Genomic DNA, 21,620 nt, shown 5'->3' on the forward strand with positions numbered 1-21,620 from the left:
GAACATGACATATTATGACCCACAACAGAAATTAACAAAGTTGGTGGTGAGAAACCATTTTAATGGTTCAGCGCTCCACAGAGCTCTGCGTTGCAAGTTGTTGTACTTGATCAAACGGTGGATGGTTGCACACGCAAATCAAAGCCACCTTGTCAGACTGACATACAGTCATATGTAATTATTCACAAGTTAAAAATAAAAATATAAAAGGTCAACATTCACACGTCCATTGATTAAAGGGAATAAATTAAACCTCAGATAAGTTGTATACCTGGTTTCCTTCACCCTCAGTCTTATTTATGCCTATACATGGAACAATACTTTCCCAAACGCTTCTGAAGTTGCAAAAACAAATGAAGGTTTTTGCACTCTAGCTGTGTTGACAGCAAGTTCATCCTTGCCAATTACGAATCGAGACAGTTCCTCTGCCTCTTTAGCATCAGTGCACAGGGTATGGCTCCAAGTGGTGTGTTGGAGGAAGAAGGGGAAAAAAAAATATGGTGGCTTAACAAAAAAAGATAAAACCTTCTTCCGTTCATCACTGGTGGAATAAAACAAAAGTGTATCTTGTCCAGGGTACCTTGCTAGGTCCTCTCCAGAAGAGGTATGTACTGTCATACATAAATGCCTTCCGGGTTAAAACCAGATGACAGGGGATTCTGTAGAATCCGAAGGTTACTGGGGAGCTGCCTCGATGAGCCAGGGCGCTTCAGTGACCCAGACTGAAATGTTGGCTCTGCACAAGAAAAAGGGCAGTTAGACAAGTCATGGTCAAGGGTGATGTCTGCAGAACACCTCTCTTCTTCCTGCTTACTGGTGCCCTCAGTGTGCAGCATAGAAAAACTAATACCGCAAACAACAAAAAATTCAAATGCCTGACTAGGAAGTGATGAGATGTGAGGTGCACACCTTCTGCCCATTCCAAAACAGAAGGAGATACCCACTCATTACCCTCCCACAAGGAACATGCGCACGGACACAAGCAATACATACAGTAATGTGCAGAAGGAGCTTGTACCTACATGCAGCTCAAAGCTTCAGCTTCCTGCCCACTTAAAAGAGAAGCTTCATACAAGTGCTGACCTTGTATGAAGGTTGTATGGTTGTCTTTTCTTCTCTCCCCACCTCCCTACCCTCCCAATGCCTTTTGCTCAGAGTTTTCTGAAAGGAGAGACAGAAGCAGCTAAGGAGAATGCTGAGAGAAACGGGCCCCTTGCAGGCAGGCTACTGGGTAAAGCACACCACAGCAGAGGCTGAGCCACAGCAAAGGCTTTCTGCTTGTGCCACCGTTGTGACACACACTCAAAGTGCTCCCGTGTTTCTGTCTAGGAAATTCTGAATTCAGATGTGGCATGTGCAGAACGCACTGATCTCACCAGGGGCAAAGTCAATTTGCACATGCCGTAACAGCCATCTGTGCAGGGCTTCTGGATGGCTGGCAGCCCAGCTGGATTAGCTCCTATTCCCATGCGGCTGCTGTCTGGGATTTCTCGAGGTCCAGACATTCCTTCTTCTGCTTTGACAACACATCATCCCCCCCTCAAAGAGGAAGAACTCAGTTGAACAGCAATGTCAGACACGCAATCATGTTGCGTGCCAGCCTACATTCCTGCAGCCATGGTGGCCACACTGGAAAGCTACTGGCCTAATGCATTACTGATGGGACAAACACATGCCCAGGCACAGTGAGAGAGAAGTTACCTACATACTGCACGTTATTTATAGCTTGCTAAACCCTTGGAATGAAAAGAAGTATTTGACACTGTGCTTTCTTAATATTTTGCTAACTCCTTCACTCACAGAGCATTCACTTGGCGTATGAGTACTAGCGTTAACGCGGTGCCATCCCCTTCTCCCGCCCGCCAAAAGCATTCTGAGCACTGCACCTCTCTCGAGCTCCACATGCGGGGCCTCCACCTCCACAGGGTCTGCTGGCAGCACCGTGACCTTCGTTCCTGTTTGCTGGATGAACTGTTGCAGATTGACCTGTCGCAGCTCCTTTGTCAGTTGCTCCAGTTCTTGTTCCCTGTCCTGCCAGGAAAAAAAAAAACATCTGCTGAGCAGCAGCAAGCATAAAGCAGCATTTCAAGACTCTATTTGCAATTGGGCAACTAAAGTTTCTCCTTTTGATGAGAAAGCTTCCGATTTTTAAATTCAAATGTAAATGGAAGAGTCGAAAGGTATTCTACTCTCATAATTTAAAAAGCGAGTCAACGCTCACTGTTACTTATTAGGGGTTACTACTGGTCTGTTTATACTGCTTCTTGGATGACTAACAGATGTTTCTCATACCACCTGAGAAAAATTTTGGCACAATAGATGCGAGCAATTAAAGGTAACAGTGAGCATGTGGAAAAAATACATCAGCCAAGCATCAGTCTGGCACCAAATCTTAGCTCTGCCAGAAGTGTCCAGCGTGACTTAGACAGCTCATTTAATTCTCGTGTTGCTAAAAGGAGAATAATTCCCTTCTCTTCTTGCTCTTTGTGTTTTCTATTTACAGTGTAAATTTTTATGGACAGAACTCTCTCACTCTGCAAGCGTACAGCGTTTTGTACAATGAAGCCAAACCTTGGCTGGTTCACCGCCTCTTCACAAGCCCAGAAGATGATCATTTAGGGTCTTTCTCAATGCTCTGTAATTCTAGCATGATACATAAACTCTACAGCTCGGATAGATTATGCCAGGCTTAGACTACGATTATTTGCCCACCCACAGACTCAGGTTCATTAGCAGACAGCTGCATGAAGCACTCTTCCACATGAAGCCAGCATGGGCTTCACCTATGTGGCCACTGAGGGGACAGGCTAGCTACTCAGGTGTCAGGCAACATGTCTGGGGGTGTTTCCATGCAGAGCATACTGCTACATCTTGATTTTGGAAAGAGATGGAGGTTGGGTCAACCTTCTTTTCAGAGGAGGTCAACCTTTTTCAGAGGTCAACCTTGTGTTCAGAGGAGGGCCACAAAGATGATCCAGGGGCTGGAGCACCTCTGCTACGAGGACAGGTTGCGGGAGCTGGGATTCTTCAGCCTTGAAAAGAGACGACTTCGGGGGGACCTAATAGCTGCCTTCCAATACCTGAAGGGACCCTACAGGAAGGCTGGGGAGGGACTTTTTACAAGAGTGTCCACTGACAGGACAAGGGGAAATGGGTTTAAGTTGAAGGAGAACAGATTTAGATTAGATCTTAGGAAGAAATTCTTCAGTACGAGGGTGGTGAGACTTTGGAATAAATTGCCCAGAGAGGTTGTGGATGCCCCCTCCCTGGAGGTGTTCAAGGCCAGGCTGGACGGAGCCTTGAGTAGCCTGGTCTAGTTGAGAGGCATCCCTGCCCATGACAGGGAGGTTGGATTAGATGATCTCTGAGGTCCCTTCCAGCCTATGCCATTCTATGATTCTTTTTTCTAGTTATCTCATGCAAGCGGAGTTATACAGGAACTCACACAAGGATCAGGGGAGAAGAGATCTGTGGATCAGCAAGTTCGCTGACGACACCAAGCTGTGTGGTGCTGTCGACACGCTGGAAGGGAGGGATGCCATCCAGAGGGACCTCGACAGGCTGGAGAGGTGGGCCCGTGTCAACCTCATGAAGTTCAACCAGGCCAAATGCAAGGTCCTACATCTGGGTCGTGGCAATCCCAGGCACAAATACAGACTGGGTGGTGAATGGATCGAGAGCAGCCCTGAGGAGAAGGACTTGGGAGTACTGGTGGACGAGAAGCTCAATATGAGCCGGCAATGTGCTCTTGTGGCCCAGAAGGCCAACCGCATCCTGGACTGCATCAAGAGGAGCGTGGCCAGCAGGTCGAGAGAGGTGATTCTTCCCCTCTACTCTGCCCTCGTGAGACCTCACCTGGAGTACTGCGTCCAGTTCTGGAGCCCCCAACATAAGAAAGACATGGACCAGTTGGAGAGGGTCCAGAGGAGGGCCACGAAGATGATAAGAGGGCTGGAGCACCTTTCCTATGAGGACAGGCTGAAAGAGTTGGGGCTGTTCAGCCTGGAGAAGAGGAGGCTCCGGGGTGACCTTATAGCGGTCTTCCAGTACCTCAAGGGGGCCTACAGGAAAGATGGGGAGAGGCTGTTCAGGAGGGCCTGTTGTGATAGGACAAGGGGTAATGGTTTTAAAATAGAGGGAGGTAGATTCAGGTTGGATATTAGGAAAAAATTTTTTACCATGAGAGTTGTAGAACACTGGAACAGGTTGCCCAGAGAGGTGGTGGATGCTCCATCCCTGGAGACGTTCAAGGCCAGGTTGGATGAGGCCCTGAGCAACCTGATCTAGTTGGAGATATCCCTGTTCCTTGCAGGGGGGTTGGACTAGATGACCTTTGAAAGTCCCTTCCAGCCCTAACCATTCTATGATTCTATGATCTGTTCTATGAACAGTGCCAAACAGCACTGCTCTTGTTCACTTTAAACTTGCAGTAAGGTCACAAGGTCAGGTGAGGCTGAATTATACGGTTAGTAAGAAAATCAGCACAACTGATCTAATGTCTAAATTAGGGCCTTTCAAATGCCAACTGCTTTGTCACTGATGTGTGTGTTTGACCTGTTCAGCCAATGCCTATCATGTGGTTGGTCTCAGCTTCCCGTGCCAGACTTGTGTTTCCATTCATTGGCTCTGACCTTTCGGAGCAAAAAGGACTGCGAAACGGAAACAAGGTAACCTCCAAATTTTAAGACAATTCTACAGAAAAATTCTTCAATTTCATTTAGGCCTACTAGGCTCTACAACTGGGCACTTGGGAGACAGGAGATTCCCAACTGTCTTTACTTACTACAATGTTAGCTTTAATTTTGCGGCTCTGTGTTTTATGAAATTGTAGCAAAGTTGCCCCTGAAGAGAATTCAGGTTTTTTTAAAAAACTTAAATGACTGCGTCCTGGTTTTAGCTGGGACAGAGTTAGTTCTTCTTTTTAGCAGCTAGAAGAGCTCCGTGTTTTGGTTTTACTCAGAGGCTCGCTCTGAGAAGAATGTTGATAGCGCACTGATGTTTGTAGTTGGAAGTGAAACTCCAAGGACTTTTCAGTGTGCTGTGTTCTGGTGGTGCAGAAGCACGGCGGGATAAGGGGGGAGCATAGCCGGGACAAGGGGGCCACGATTCCCCTTGTGATTTGTGGTGGAACTTAAGATTGAGGGCCAAACTGGCCAATTAGTATTCCATATCATGCAGCGTCATGCCCAGTATAAAAGTGAGGGTCAGCCGGACAGAAGGGCTTTTGCGCTTTGGCTCTTTCGCCGCTTTTGCTCTTTTGCGCTTGCTGCACTTTTGCTCTGTTGTTTTTCTTTCTTTTTCTCTCTCTCCCAGTACTCCCACTCTCAGAGTACTCTCTCTCTCTCTCTCTCTGCCCCTCTCTATTTCAGGGCCTCGCGTTCGTCCGGGATTGCAGCTTCGGGACGAGACGGGCTTCGCACAAGAGGGGGTGGTGAGCGTCTACCCTGTGTATTAAATCATCTGTATTAAATTGTTCTTATCTCAAGCCACGGGTATCCCATTTATCCTTTAATTCTGTCCCTCATCCCTGGGGCTGGGGGAGGGGGAGTGAATGACTGGGCGGGGGGGGGTGTGGGGGTGTGGGTTTGGTTGCCAGAGCGGCCTAACCCATGACAGACTGAAACACGGAGGTTAGCAGAACCTTAAATAACTTGTTCACGATGTTTCTCAACTTTCACAGGAAATAAGGTAAAAAATTTTTGTATCACCCCAAATCCTATTGGTTTAAGCTCTGTTTTGGTAAATTGTGAAACTTTAGTGAGATCTTTTACCTGAAGAAGAGTGGGATTTTGGGTGGGTGGGGCATGGCATTTAAGATCTTTGTCTAGAAACAGGGAGAGCAAAGAGTGTTGCGTCTGGTCCTTAACTGAACATAGCCTCATGTTGTTGGGAAGTAATGTTACTGGTGTGGCTAGAGAAAAGGAATGAGAGAGAAGAGATAGGACAAATTACTAGAAATTTCTCTCATGCTACTAAAAAATGCCATCTTCCTGTTCTTATCACTTGAAATCTAGTAAACTAAAATTTTCTTTCCTTTCTTATTAAAAAGTTTATAAAAAACTCCATTCTCAGCTTTTCTAGTTTCAAATCAGCAGTTCTATGATTATTAACATTTAACTCGCAGCATGCAAGAAAATATTTTTCTATTCCTTTCCCCCAAAAGTGTGTAATACGAAGCTGAGCTTATTTTCTTCTAAACTTCCAGATTAGTGCACCTTTAGGTTGGGAATGAGCTTGGAAGATCTGAATTTAACAGGAACTTGCCAAAGAAAGTGAAACCCTGGCATATGAAGAAAAAAATAACAAAGCAAGGAAGAGTTTCAACTCAATCATAGAGGACTAGTAAAAATACATAAAGAGGACTTGACGCTTTCTGTTAGCACAAATCCGTAAGCATAACATGCCTGGAAATTTAGGTTAGGTAAATATGGCCAAAACTGCTTACAATTTTCATCCATTTTGCTTTGGATGAAAAGATTACATTCTCCTCCTACCTCTATTTAGTAAAACCAGCTTATACTGACATGGTTTTGGGTGCCCAGGAGTAAGGATACAAAATCCCTTTACATATTCACAGCAGAATCACCTTACTGCAACACTGTGGAACACAGTAACTGTGAATCCCAGGAAAACAGCAAGAATTGCAACTCAAACTGATGCGCAGTGCTTCAGTACTATCTTAAATTGCACATTAAAATCCCAGGAGCCACAATCTTTCCTTCACCTCAGCCAGCTAGCAGCTGGATTTCCATTTATATGTGTTCTTTCATGCTCTATCAAGTTCCAGGTGATACCATTAACTTTAGCAAGGAAGCAGAGACTGGATTCTCTCACGACACGTGCCACAAATGCCTGAGGTGGAGAGAAAGTAAAATCCTGGACACCAGCAAGTCAGACAGGAAAGAAAGATGCTATTCTTTAAAGCAAAGGCACTGTAAGCTAACAGTTATTTCAGCTCTACATCCATCTATCCAGGTGCTGCTTTTGAACTGTTTCTTTGAATTCATCTATTTTGGTGGCAGAAAGACCTAGCAAGAATCAGAAGTTTAGCCTCAGAAAAGGCTGTGATAGTCCAAATTTCCCTGAAGTTAGTTTAACAATATGAGTCACTGAGCTGCCAAGACCTGGGACCTGTATCTTCAAGATATCTAACCCCAAATCAACTGGGGTTTGATGACCAGTACTTTTAAAGGTTTGAGTCTGAGAACACTATGGTCTCATTCAGCACCCAGCGGCACAACAATCCGCCGCTAGCTCTAAAGGTGCTTTTGTTCACGCAGGAGACATCACTTCTCCGAGGTGTAAAAGAGCCCAGAGCCCCTAGCACGGCAGCACCTCACTGGAGCCAGCGAGCACTCTCTCTCAGCAGGGCGAGGTGGCCGGATGCGTTGCCATGGGCGCAGCCATACTGCCCTCAGTTAGTTTGGCTGATATCAGCTCTGCTGTTTCTCTAGCATGGACCACTGCATGGTGAAGACATGCTTCAAGTGAGGTCACCAGGCACTCAGGGAATGGTAGCAAAGCAAAGCTGTAACCGATGGGGAAGAAACTGAGCCAGCACGTAAATAAATGAAAGGTGGTGCGGCACTCAGTGCTAACCCTGCAGGCCACCCAGGCCTGCTGAACGGCCAGGAACGCATCCACCAAAACATCTGCTGGCTTACCTTGAGACAAAGAACTAATCACTGGTTTTCTTTTCAGATGGTTTGAGTGAGTAACATACACACAGCTGAAATTAAAATTGTTTGCTCTTCAACAAAAAAATCTGAAATGCTATCTGAAAACGAAAGCAGCAACACTTTCTTCTTTTTACCCAAATTCACTGCAGAAACTTTCTCGTGTTTTCTTTCATGGGCTCCAAATCTGTGCAAGAGAAATTTGTTACAGTCAAGTCTTTGGCTTTTCTTTGCTATGGATAAAAAGGACTTTCTTACCTGTAACCTTTTGGTAGCTTGGCCTAAAGACCTTTCTACAGCTTTAATGCCATTTTCCAATCTCAGACTGTGCTGGCCCTGAATATCAATTTCACCCTTCACCTTCTCGATCTTTTCCTTGACCTCTTCTTCGTTCACTTGGGACTCTTGAACTTCCCGCTGCAACTTCTCTGCTTCAAGGCCACTTTCCATGTTGTGGATCTGAGACATGTAGTCCTTCAGCTTGCTCTCGCACTCCAGGATCCTCTGCCTCATCTCCTGCAGCTGCTCCTTCAGCTGTTTTTCATTCTCCTGTTCGATCTGCAGCTCGTTTTCCCAGAACTCCTCTTCTTCAATCTCCACTTCGTTCCTTTTGATCTTCTGCTCTAGCTTGAGGATTTCTTCTTCCAGGCTGGAGTTATACTTTTGTTCCCAGTAGCGGATCTCGGCTTCGTTCGACTCCAGCTGTTTCTCGATGCACTGAAGCTTCTCCGTCTGGAGGTGGATCAATTTCTTCAACTCATCCGCCGTCGTTTTACAGTTGTTGAGCACCTTTTGCTTGAACTCGGACTCCTTGCTTTTCCCAAAGATGTCCATCAACCCTTTGGCCCCTCCGGTGAAGGTGAGGGATTTCCTTTTCGGCTCCCTCCTCTTCATGGATTTGTCGCTGGGAGCCCGCAGCTTGGCGAGGGGCGGTAAGCTTTGCCGGTACAGAGTCCTCTCCGGGATGCGAGCCACGCTGTCGGAGGTCGGCCTCTCGCTCAGCGAGGGCCCGGTGCGGCGCAGGATCAGCTGCACGTCGCTGGCGTACTGGCCCCACTTGTTCAGCGACACGATGGGGTTCTCGTGCGGCGCCAGGTGCCGCTCCGTGTCCCGCCACTTCTCGATCAGCGCGTAGCGCCCGGTGCGACCTGCGGGGAGGGAAGCACAGCACAGCCGTCAGCCGCGCGGCCGCCAGGGGGCGCTGCCGCGCCGCCGCCAGCGCCCGGCGCGGGGCGGGGGGCGCGCGCATGGGCGGGAGGGCGGGAAGGAGGGAGGGAGCGCGGGAGGCGGGAGCGCTCCTTCGTGTGGGGAGCTGAGCAGGGCGGCCGCGCGTTATCGCTTAGGTGAGCTGTACGTGATCGCGGGAGGGAAACCCTCTCGGCGCACGCCAGCACGGACCGACGCTGTGCGCACGAGCGAAGCTGCGCGGCTCCCGGGCTTCTTGCGGATTCGAAGTCGCGGACACTGAATCCAGCGACTGAGCGATGCTGGTACCTAGCAAAGAAATACATGGAACCGCCTCTCTGGAGGAAGAGAGCAAGGATCGAAAGAGTTCCACATCCTTCATCCAGCCGCTCAGAAAAATCAGAATTCGGAGACTACTTTTGCTTTTACACTGGATCGTGGATCAGAGGCAACCATTACTGCCTGAGCCTCAGCTCACCACCTCGTCCCCCACTCCCGGTTAGCCGGGACACTGGGAAAAGCTGGCTCGGGGCCACAGCAGCATCACGCCAGCTCTCACAGCCCATGGCAGCACCGCGACGTGACAAACCTTCCGGTGCAGAACACGGGGACGAGCGTGCCAGAGGCTGACCAAATTGGGAACAAGCGGCTTGGGCTCCCTGCACAGGCTCCTCCTCTGGGACAGCAGCTCGCAAGTCCCCCCTGGGGTACAGAGCCTTCGGGAAGAAGCTCGAGTCCTTTAATAACTGTCGGGATGTTTCCTGAGCTCTATATTGACAGCCAGCTGCGCGATGAATGCAATGCGGTTTACTTTTAGGGGAGGAGGAAGTACAACTTCTGTTTATGGCTTCATTTGTGCTGCTACCAAACCTACTTGATTGAGTTTAATGGCCTTTTGCCTCTGACACCCCTCGCGGGATGCTCTGAATGCTGCAAAAACACAGCATTTGAGGTTTTCCGCTACTTTTTTTTTTTTTTTTCCTAAACACACTGAGATACAGCATTCTACAAATGCAGGAGTTTCCTTTATCGTGAAGGTGACTTAAAAGCTGCAACATTGCTTACAAAAAGATGTGAAAGATAAACTGCTTTTAAAGCACGTGATCCTGACAAATTCCTGAAAAGCTCCCCAACTGCCATGAACCTTGAAAACATCATTAGCTATTTTAACGCATTCCATATATCCATTTCCATGACAGATCATCATCTGAATGAGGATTTATTTCAGCACACAACTATGGAGTGGAGGAGTTGGAATAAATGTAGTTATCAGTGGTAACTTATTTGATGCACTTTTCTTTCCTTACGCCACCTGCCCAACCACCTTATTTTTGCCAAAAGAACAAAAATACCCTAATCTCAGGCTGGAGATCTGCCTCTGGCCTTCAACCACAGCACTCGCACAGACTCCCCGTCTCAAATTTGTAGGAGACAAGCTCCACTGTGGTGATTAACACACTATGCGGCACCCTGAAATCTGATGTTGTCAGACCAGACTTACAGAGAACTCCCCAGGATACAGCTACTGTGTTAGAAATGGTTCCTCCAATCTCACGTTCTCATAAAGCTCATGATGCAAAGAACAACAACAACAAAATCAGTTGTACAGGCACTGCCTAGAAAAAAACAGGCTGCTTTGGCTGACAGGTCATACTAGCAATAGTTAGCTGGCCAAATAAGAGACCAAAATGTCTGTGTCCACTTCCAAGTTAGGAGCGAGAGCTCAAAGGGTACATGAAGATTTGACAGACAGAAGTCGGCAAAACAAGGCAAGCAGCATAGGAACAGCAATCCAATCCCCCTAATGCCTTATAAGTAAATGATCTGAGGTAAGCGTGGGGGCTTGGGGGGTGGAGAGAAAAAAACAAACCAAAACAAAACCACTATCAGCATACCAACATGCTTGGCTACCACTTTCAGGAACAGATTTGAAGTTTATTGTCATAAAGTACTTCAAAAAACAAGTTTACTACACCAAGATGCAAAGTCAGAGATATTTGCCAACCCACAATATTGTTCATTGATCCATGAAGATTTATGGTTTGTAGGAGGCATCAGCATTATTATAGGAAAAATAAACCTAGCGCTGTTTGCCATAGCATGCTAACAATAAAATGCCAGAGAAGAAAAATGAAGTAAAAACATACTACAGAACCCAGGACAAAGGTTGCACTTTACCACTCTATTTTGCTAATCTTAAAAGCTTTCAGCTTTCAGCCTGTAATCATGGTAATGCTACTAACGTTCTTGTTGTGTCAGAAACAGCCAAGTTCAAAGAAGTCTTGAAATTGTAAACAAGAATACGTACCACTAGGGGAGTGATCGGCCTGCAATTTCTATTCACTTTGCTATTAAATGCACGACTTAAAAGAAACCTAACGAGGAAAAAAAAAAAGTGGGGGGAGTGGAATAAAGCTAACAGCGTCGACCAAAAGCGAATTAAGGAATTAAACGAGGCACTTGCCAAGAACTGTTTCCATCTTAGCTTAGGGGTCCAAATCAACATGCAGGCCTAAATAATGAACTCGGCACTCAAGATCCACATAAAAGAAAGTGTTTTGTAGAAGTAATACTTACACAGTTCAACAACCACACCTGAAGTTCAGTACTGGTCAAAACCAAAGCTGTCCTCATCTGAGATCATTGCCCAGGCTTAGCGTGTTCAGCCTACGTATGACGCAGGTTACCAATACCTGGGCAACCACAACTGTGATGTTTGCTTGCATTAGGAGGGATTAATTCACAAATGAAAGGGTGAATGAGTTAATTCAAAACTAATGACAGAATATTTCAGAACACAGGCATTCTTGTAACAAACTGCTGGTTTTGATGTGCTGCCACTGACAAGGAGAAAGCAGGTTGCTTGGATTGTTGACAAAGAACAGTTCAATGCCTGCATGCTGCTTCTTGTCCTGTATGTTGTCCATAAGCTTTCTAAAATAGAGACTGTTTGTGCTTCTACAGCACCTGGCAGAACTCAGTCCTTCCTCATTCATGCCAGCCTTATAATTTTAAAAATTATTTACTGTTGTACTCATGTAACGCACCCCATATCAGCAATGTATGGCATTCGTTAAACCATAGTGCGTTTTTCCCACCTGAATACTGAACACACTGAATCTCATGCAGATTTCTGAAGTATTTCCAGGTAAAGTCAGATGAGCAGTTAAGCAGTCAATTCACGGAGCAGCCAAAGCACAGCTTTAGTTATTGTACTGACGTTCACAATGGGTATGGTGCCTCGTCAGTGGATCATAGAATGGTTAGGGTTGGAAGGGACCTCAAAGATCATCTAGTTCCAACCCCCCTGCCATGGGCAGGGAAACCCTCCACTACAGCAGGTTGCTCAAAGCCTCATCCAACCTGGCCTTGGCCTTGAACACTTCTAGGGATGGGGCATCCACAACTTCTCTAGGCAACCTGTTCCAGTGCCTCACCACCCTCAGAGTGAAGAATTCCTTCCCTATATCTAATCTAAATCTCTCCTCTTTCAGTTTAAACCCATTGCCCCTTGTCCTATCACTACAGGCACTTGGAAAAAGTCCCTCTCCAGCTTTCCTGTAGGCTCCCTTTAGGTACTGGAAGGCTGCAATAAGATCACCCTGGAGGCTTCTCTTCTCCAGGCTGAACAGCCCCAACTCTCTCAGCCTGTCTTCAGAGGAGAGGTGCTCCAGCCCTCAGATCATCTTTGCGTCCCTCCTCTGGACTCGCTCCAGTAGCTCTATGTCCTTCTTGTGTTGAGGACTCCAGAGCTGAATGCAGTATTCCAGGTGGGATCTCACGAGAGCAGAGTAGAGGGGCAGAATCACCTCCCTAGACCTGCTGGCCACACTGCTTTGGATGCAGCCCAGGATACGGTTGGCTTTCTGGGCTGCCAGCACACATTGCCAGCTCATGTTGAGCTTCTCATCCACCAGCACTCCCAAGTCCTTTTCCTCAGGGCTGCTCTCAATCCATTTTCCGCCCAGCCTGTACTTGTGCTTGGGGTTGCCCCAACCCATGTGCAGGACCTTGCACTTGGCCTGGTTGAACTTCATGAGGTTCTCACAGGCCCACCTCTCCAGCCTGTCAGGGTCCCTCTGGATGGCATCCCTTCCCTCCAGCAAGTCCACAACACCACACAGCTTGGTGTCATCTGCAGACTTGCTGAGGGTGCACTCGATCCCACTGTCCATGTCTCCAACAAAGACGTTAAATAGCACTGGCCCCAGTAAGGATCCCTTACAATTTCCGAGATCAAACTTTTCCTTAAGAACATGCATGACTACAACACATTAGACTAGTTTTGTGGTGTTTCTATCAAAGCCTTGTGCTAATGAGAATGGTAGAGAAAACAATCCAGACAGCCCTAAACAAGCACCAGCAGTGCTGTATTCTATGGTTCCCTCTTCAGAAAACAGTAATTCGGGGGCTGGAGAGAAGCACACAGAGCCTCTACCCCCTGTTCACTGGCCAGCTACTTCTCATTAACACCGTGTGCTGACCCACTGACCATATAATGGTTCCTCACGTGGACCACAGAACAGTACCATCTCAAAACAACGACCAAGAATTTGTATCCGTTTTGCAAGACAGCATGACAAGCTGTAACAGCAGTGGGTATATATTTAGATATATAAAGCACACTGCATCCGCACAAAGGGCCAGTGCCAATCAAGGTTAACATGTTAAGTTTACACCTACAGCTACCTAAGCATACAAACTTATCACAGGTTCTATTAATACAGGAACATCTTCAAAACAATCTTTTATTTTAAAAGGGAGAAAGAGGTCAAAAAAGGAAATATACAGACTCCAGAACACTGATGTTCTGATAGCCTGCAACCAGCTGTCAGGAGTGGTGTGAACCCGGCTCTAATGCCACCGGTTATCACTTGATCAACGAGACATTAAAGAGCTAACTACGGCCAGGATCCTGAGCAGCCACTGCTCTGCTGTACAGCCAAACACCAAGCTCTGGACCCGAGTGCCCATGTCATGTGCCCAACCACTGTAGTCTTAGTTTGGGATTGATGGAATTTGGTAATTTAAACACAGATTCCATTACAATGAACGGTGATTAAACTAATTAAATAGAGGAACAAGGTAATTGAACATTTTTTTTAAGACTCTCAAGAGGTGGACTTTTAAATTACACTCCATGAAGGTAGTAGAACACATATAAGTATTATTCACTTTAAGCTTCTCTATGTGGTTTAATATTTGCAGCTGGCACAGTAGATATGAATGACTATTTCTGCTGCCAGAAGTCAAAACGAAATTCCAAAGGAAAGCAGCAGTAGCAGCGTTTCTCATGTAACACTTTTGGCGGGACTGTAACCTGAGAGGTGATCAATACTGTTTTTCAAGACAGGAATGATTCATCCCTTTTCTCCCTCTCAGAAGTGCATCATTCTCTACACGCAAAGCATTTCAGGGACAGGAACTACATTTTTTTTTTTTTGTACACAAGTAGCACGATTCACCATGTAAAAATGTATCTATGCCTCATTTTTCCAGTCAGGCTACAAAAGTTTGTTTCAAGCACCAAGTAAGATCCAGCTCTTCATGAAGTGTCTCCTGTGCTCCACAGCCAGGACCTGCAGCAGTGAGTCAATGCAAGGAGGTGAGTCATTGCCCAGGTCTCTGTTTCTGGGAAAGGTGGTGAGATGAGCAGTCTTAAACATGGGGTACCTCTCCTTCCCTAGGGAAGGGGCTAGGGTGGGCAAAAGCAGGCCTCTATCACTAAAGGTCATGCAGTCTTGCTCCCAGTTTCTCCTCGTTCCCCAAGATCAGGATGCACTTGGTGCCAGAGTAGTTGCACCATTTTTGCCAGGGATCCCATCACCTCTGCTGCTGCACAGCAGCTGTGCCAAAGACCTTCTCTGCAAGGTGGCACTTTAGACAGAGTCTGAAAAAGAAAATGCAACTTCTGCCTTGTATGCAAGTTTTAAGGCAGGCAGCCTAAAAAGGAAGCTGTACTAGTCATGCTCTTGAGCTAGTTCTGAATTAGTGCGCCGAACTCACAACAGCGCATAGCGAGAACACATGTATGTCGCCTGTCTGCACGCAGCTTTCCACGGAGGTAAAGCCAGGTATGCCAACACATGCTCAAGCCAAACCAGACTGCCTGGAGCTCTGGGGGCACTGACAAACGCACCCCTTAACCCAGCCTGGATACAGCTTTCTGACCCACTTGGTTTCCCAGAGGTAGCCCTCCAGCCCTAGGTGACTGGATGCTGTCTTCCTTAACAAGGCAATATAAAGAAAAAAAATAATTGTATATGGGTAAAATCTTGTAATAACTTAACATGTGGAACACGTGGGAGAAAATGCTCTTGCTCACCAAAGGGGCAACAGCATTAACTCCTGAATCTTTAACAGCACTGATCGAAAAGTAATTGCTGGCAATTTTAATAAACCCAGTATGATTTGAACTCAGTATCTTTGAAATATGAAGCTGACATTTCATTCATTATGTGATACTTGAGTTAACATCCGTAGCAATTTAAAAAAATATCATTCCAGCTACCAGAGAACTCATTAAATAGCCAAGAAAGATTAAGAGTAAAAAAGCCTGTAAAAGAGAGGTTAAGAGTTTGCGTTACTCAGATTTCTTAACTCATGCCATATTTGGCACACGTGTGTGCATACCACAGAAAACAACGAAAATCAGAGCAGGGTCCAGTCCTAGGAAAACATGCCCACGGAGACGTACAGGCTCAAGCCTAATGGCAGTGGGGACGGTCTGCTTAATTCACTGGGTACAGCTGTGCTCAAAATGTGATTACACATCTTTATCAGGACTGAAGTCTTAGTTTATTACTATTATCCTTTTGCTCAAAAAAAGGGTATACAAGAGTTTATCATAATTTGACAAAACAAAGCACTTGGAGTCATTTCATGCTTTGAACTGCCCTTCCCCTAAGCACCCCAAGGTACCGCACTTATTTTAGACCCATTTCCTAAATAGGTAAAACGATGCGGAGCAGCAGTTTGGCCCAGGTCAAACAGCAAGATGTGGCAAAGCAGATCGAGCAGCCCAGGTCTCTGCCGCAAATGCCACCGCTATGCCAGACGTGCCACATCGTTAAAGGTGGCAGCAAATCATCCCACCCAGCCACCGAGCCTCTCAGCGAGGTCACTGTCACTAGATTTCTGAACCATAAAGTTTGTATGATCACACCAGGGGACCACCATGGCGTGCAGCTTTCTTGTACTTACTATCCCTCTTACTGTTGCTATTTGAAGCAGCGGAGAATGAAACTTTGGGGTTAAAAATAACACGAGTTGTAAGTGATTCTTAGCAGTCAACTACATGATTAATTCAATGTTTAAAAACCTTAGTTCATACACAACAAGAATTGTTCTCTTTTTCTAATCCTCTTCAGACTCAGCGGTGTGATTCAATTCAACCTCAGACTCTTTTCTCTCTCTCAAAGTGTCTGACAGCCAGCTCTGGCACTTGCTTTAGCAGAAATTATTTGGAGGAAGGGATGAACATAAGACATATCAACGAAGTGGTGAGATTTCTCCAGATACGACTCTGGCTGAGCCTTACAATGCTGTAATGCATGTTTGAAACAGCATGAACAAATCTGTGCTTTATTTTCATAAACACACTTCATTTATCTTTGAGGAAAAATACTAAACTGCAATAAAAAAATTTGACAGCTGCATTTGCTTAATTTTAAAAAGAGACAGTTGTACTTCTTGTTCAGTGAAGTGTTGCTCATATTCTCCTGATACTGTGCTACAGCCAGAAAACCAAAATCCTCAGCACTATTTAAAGCAAGTCTGCCATTTTAATTATTTGCCACAGAAAATTACAAGGAGGGCAGGAAACAAAAGTGCACTTCGGTAAGAAATTCAAGATTCACATCTCTAGACTGAAATCTTCTCTTTCTAGAAAACAAACATGTCATTTTGAGTACAGAAGATGCATTCTAGTCTCCAGAAGGGAAAGAAATCACAACAAATGCAGTAAAAATCCTCACAGGGGCTGGAACTGAAAGAAAAACACTTCTGAAGAAACAGGGCAAGTATATTTGTGACTGCGCTATTTATCACCATATTCTTTTGGAAGATTTTTATTTTTTAGCTTTGAATGGAAAACAGCCAGTAAAAGCCAATTTAAAAATGTGTATTTTCTGTACTTAAACTACATTTGCCTGAACTACCAACTAACATGATGAGCTCTCATTCTTTTAGGATACCATCCATTTTCCTCTCAGTATTACAAAGATTTTTTTGAGAGGAGCCACTGAGTGCTCACACACTCTTGGCAAAACAGACCCCTGACCGGAATCACCAACCATCTCATCATACAGACAGTTGAACGGTATCAATAACTTTTTTTTTCACTTCTTTTTCAGTTGCCCAAATTAAGAAGAGGAATCAAAGCAAGCAAGCAATGTTTATATGAAGCCATTCTGGCATGATTTTCACAGAATGCAGAGAAAAGCTACTGGAAGCAGAAAACCCGGCAGAATTTGTACTTTTTTTTTTTTTTTTTTTAAATAGGCAATGATGGATGTGACAAAATCTAGCTCGTCTGTCCTGGCAAAAATATTCTTAAAACAAGACTCATGGTTCTCCACGTAAACTGTGTTCTGTGGTATATTTTTACATTTTGGTGAGGGCTTAGTTTCTCATGATGAAATGAGCGCTTCTCTTATTTGTATTATAAGGCCAAATCTTCCTCTTTGTAATCTGCAAGCAGCTTGAGACAAAAAAAAAAAAAAAAAAAAAAAAAGCAGCCCTGGATAAAACTCGTAAAAGGTAACATCAAGTGTTCTTCAAGATCCCAGTGGGAGGCGATTTCACTCTCTGGAAACTTGTAACTGGATAGCTTTATGTCTGTCTTGAACAGAATTCCAGCGACGCTCCCTGCAGCTAAGGCATTTGTAACTCCTTCTAAGTCAGAGACACAATCAACTACAGCATGAAAAATTATATCCAATTGATGCTATTCTCTCTCACATAGATTAAAAGATTATACAAGTATTTTTATTTGCTGGGATCACCAAAGAGACAACTCTCTTTCCTTTTTTTTTGTTTTAAAGAATGAGGTTTATTTGAGATTTAATTCAAATTTTTTTTTAACTTCAAGCCAAATGGAAACTTAAAATCCCTTAAGTTTGTACAGAAACTTGGCGTAGAATCAGTTCCTATTCCTCAATGGTCAAGAGATGGACAACAGGGGAAGGAGATCATAGCACAAGACCGTGAAACACAAACGTTATCCAGCAGGAGTACAGCCCCAAAGGAAGAGAGACAAGCAGACCTTTCCGCTGAAAGAGTAATAGTGGTGGATACCAATTTGTAAGGAATAGACCAAGGAGAATTAGCCAGGCAAGTCAAGTGACAGAATACCACTGCCAAAGGATTAGACTACACTTTGGGTATGGGAAAGGACTTCCTACAAAAGGGCATAGCCCAGCCTGACTTCCTATTTTTCTTTGGCTAAAATAGCCCTAGAACATAAGTTTCTGTCTTTGCATTTCAAAAAAAACCCTAAACCAAACGAAAACTTCTGTATCCTGAAGAAAGTTATTACTGAATTTCCGTGACATGAGAGGAGAGTTGGAAAGTAAACAGATGGAAACCTTTCGGTTGCTCTTATCACAGTGGGAGATCAAGAGACATAGCCCTGCATTTGATCAAGTGACAGGAAAAGAAATTTCTTGAAATACAAGAAACTCCATTTAAACATAAGGAAAAAATCCTCTTATTGTGAGGGTGACTCACAAGTGGCCCAGAGAGGTGGTGGAGTCCTCCATCCTTCAAAACCCGACTGCACATGGTCCCAAGCAACCTGCTCTAGCTGACCTTGCTTTGAGCAGCGGAGTTGGACTAGACAATGTTCAGAGGTGCCTTCCAACCACAGTCCATTCTATAATGATTTTTATTTGCCTGTTTTTGAAACACATCGTAAACTTTTACTTTTCATATCTCTAGAGTAGAGACAGCTTCAGTTCGCCCATGAGAAGCTGCTTGACCTACGGATGTCTTAATACAAGTATCTTTGGCTTGAGCTTTCTTCAGTGGATACAGCTGTAAAATAAGTTACTTTGCAGATATTCCAGATGCTGCACTTCAACACAAATAACATACCTATGGAAGTTCATATTTCAGGCTCAGTGAAATATGGGGGTGGGGTGGGTATGTGTTATATTTTTTAAGTCAAGGGCCTAGCAATAAACTGCAAGACACAATAAAACAAAAGCAGCATCTCAAAAACTTTGCAGACAGACAAAACAATATTGAGTCCTGCTAAGCTACGCGACTGCTGAAGGAGCCAGACTGCAAAGTGGAAAATAAGATCAGAGCCAACCAAGGAAGAAGCCAGCTAACACTGGCTACTTTCCACCACCAAATGTCAGGTGAGAGCTAGAGGGATACATTTTAATAGATTCCCATTCAAATTCAAGTCACAATTATTCCTGGTAAGCTTGTACCTATAGCCAAATCAAAGCAGCAGACATATGGTTGCTTTTCTGATGAATGGCCTGACAGGAGGGTTGGGAAAGCCCTATCTGCCAAAGACACACAAGTGTAATTTATATGCTTTTTAATGTCCTAGCAGCTCCAGTGAGAAACAAGTGCGAGTACTCCAGGTGTGTTCTAGAGAGAATATATGCCTCAGGAAGGAGTTTCCAAAGGATTATCTTAATTTGGCTCTGGTTGCAACTGAAATTTGTTTCCACGTGGAACCAGAGTTGCACGCCTGCCCCAGATGAAGTGGTGACGTGTTAGAGAAAAGGAAGTCTGCCGAGTTGACAAAAACTGTGCGCGCTTCCAAGGCTGATGGAATCTTTCCAGAGTTCAGGCTAATAACTGAGATATGGAAAAAAACAAAGGGAAATTACCCAGGAGAACATTAAATTATTGTCTAGAACTGAGAGTCTGACATTTTTTGTTTTGTGGGAGGAGACACAGGAAAACAGGACAAAAGAGATATTGAAAGCAAAGTAGAGAATGTAAGTCTATCACAATCCGTTTACTTTTTCTAAATATGTAACACTTTTTAATCATTCCTAGGAAATAATCACGCTAGCATAACTGTGTCTTAAAAAAACCTGCAGGCAGAAAATGAGATATGGAAGCAAGCAATTCATAAACCAATTAGCATTAAATGAACACATTAGCAACTAACACAACCAGTAAAAGCACACTTAGTTAACCATTGAATACAAGATTTCAGAGACATAACTGACTTTTCTACACATTTCTGTTCAAATTAAACTTTTAAAGGTATTTGATGTGCATAGATAGAGTATACACACGCTAGCATTGTGCTCAATGCCCTTAAGATATAAAATAAAAAAGTGCCAGTCTTCTACTGGATCGGATGAAAGTATATGGAAATGATGTTTGGAAGTACACATTTAAATAAATAAACATCACAAATTCAGAGAAATTGACTTCATGCTTACGGGTAGACTATCTAGTTGACATTCACAGTCGTAAGTTGTTTTTTATTGGAAAATGGCTATTTTGCAATTGAGTCAGACTGCTAGCAAATTCTTGCAAGATTGCTGGAACACTGAAAAATGCAAGAGCTAGCCCTTATATTATTAATTTAATTTTAGGTAAAATATAGGTTTTAATGCCTAAATTTAACTAGAATGTAAAGCCAATTATAAAATTTTAGCAGAGAATAAGATTCAGCATAGGAAGCACTGAAGGGATGAAGTCGAGCGTTATTCAGGATTCTCTCAGTCACTGAGAAGGATCTGACAAGACTGAAGGAATGTTATTTCTTGTAGTGGAGCCTGAATTTTTTATTATTCCCCCCCCCCCCCCCCCCCCCCCCCACTAAACTGTTTGGCAAATAACTAACAAATACCCTTTCATTAGTACTGAGTTACATGGCAGGCAGGACTAAAAGGAGAACTTTAAGATCTATTTCCTTGATGTATACCATTCCCAGTATAGCTAGGGATACTTACAACGTGCATGATTTCAATGAACATCATTACCTTATGAAAGCCAACCACTTATTTTGCACTGCTTTTATATTCCTTTGGTAGTCAAAACATTGACAGTTCAGCACCTTCTTTAGTCCAGGCTGCATTTACAATGACAAATGGCAGCTTATTATTATTTAAAGAATAAATTTGTACTGAATGAAAGTTCATAGATTTCAAAGCGTTTCTTTTCTTTCTTTTTAATCTCTCTCTGGCAGGTTAAAAACCAAAGGCTGCAAGTTTACACCGCAAGGTTATCCCGCTGTGCATTCTACGTTCATGCTCTACTGACACTCAGTGCAATCGCAGCTCCCCTCGGTTTAGCTTCATAAGAAAAGCTTCACCCCAGCTCCCAGCTGACAAGAGTTACTTACCAATAGCCTGAGCAAGGGCTATGACAACTTCCTGGCATGTTGTGACTTCGGTGACCCCACACACAATTCTCTGGACTCCATCCACCCATACTTTGAGCTCCATGGTTCACCAAGTCATCCAAGAGCCATGAATGCAAATCAGTCAAGTCATACTTGCAGCTGTACCAGAGATAACGCAGCAGACTTCTCTCAGCAGCTAGAAGAGAGAAAAAATCTGGTGTTTATAGTGAGGCATTACCAATTAAAAAAGTTAACAAATTCACCTTAACATCTGTTGGGTAGAAGAGGCAACACAGCCTCCTTTCTTTAAAAGTAGTAACAGGAATCAAACATCCCATGCTTTAGCAATGCCTACCCATTCTGTAGACACACCAGAAATTTCATCACAGTTTATTTCCTAAAATATTAAAAGTTATTACAAAAAGAGCACCAAG

At 44.4% G+C, this 21,620-nt stretch overlaps 1 protein-coding gene across 2 annotated transcripts; it reads right to left on the reverse strand.

Annotated features, from left to right (window-relative positions):
* Positions 1 to 614: 614 nt before the first annotated feature.
* RASSF8 (Ras association domain family member 8) lies at positions 615 to 21,289 on the reverse strand. Of its 2 annotated transcripts, none has more exons than XM_086610551.1 (4): positions 21,187 to 21,289; positions 7,935 to 8,824; positions 1,887 to 2,031; positions 615 to 736 (listed from the first exon to the last, which is right to left on the reverse strand). In XM_086610551.1, exons 1-4 carry the CDS (start codon positions 21,287 to 21,289, stop codon positions 615 to 617), a joined length of 1,260 nt encoding a protein of 419 aa, XP_086466677.1. The 2 variants fall into 2 exon arrangements, with proteins under 2 accessions (XP_086466677.1, XP_086466676.1); XM_086610550.1 differs by having other exon boundaries at positions 615 to 734; positions 1,864 to 2,031.
* Positions 21,290 to 21,620: the final 331 nt, after the last annotated feature.

The sequence above is a fragment of the Tauraco erythrolophus genome, chromosome 4, assembly GCF_009769465.1.
Source record: "Tauraco erythrolophus isolate bTauEry1 chromosome 4, bTauEry1.pri, whole genome shotgun sequence".
Classification (NCBI taxonomy): Eukaryota; Metazoa; Chordata; class Aves; order Musophagiformes; family Musophagidae; genus Tauraco; species Tauraco erythrolophus.

Bases quoted from the DNA above. Each gene is read 5' to 3' on its own strand.
- RASSF8 (XM_086610550.1), bottom strand. From the start codon at position 21,289: ATGGAGCTCAAAGTATGGGTGGATGGAGTCCAGAGAATTGTGTGTGGG. The intron at 8,825-21,186 runs GTAAGTAACTCT...CCCTCCCCGCAG, and splicing joins AGCCCTTGCTCAGGCTATTG to GTCGCACCGGGCGCTACGCG. The intron at 735-1,863 runs GCGGGCGGGAGA...TCTTGTGCAGAG, and splicing joins CAGTGCTCAGAATGCTTTTG to CCAACATTTCAGTCTGGGTC.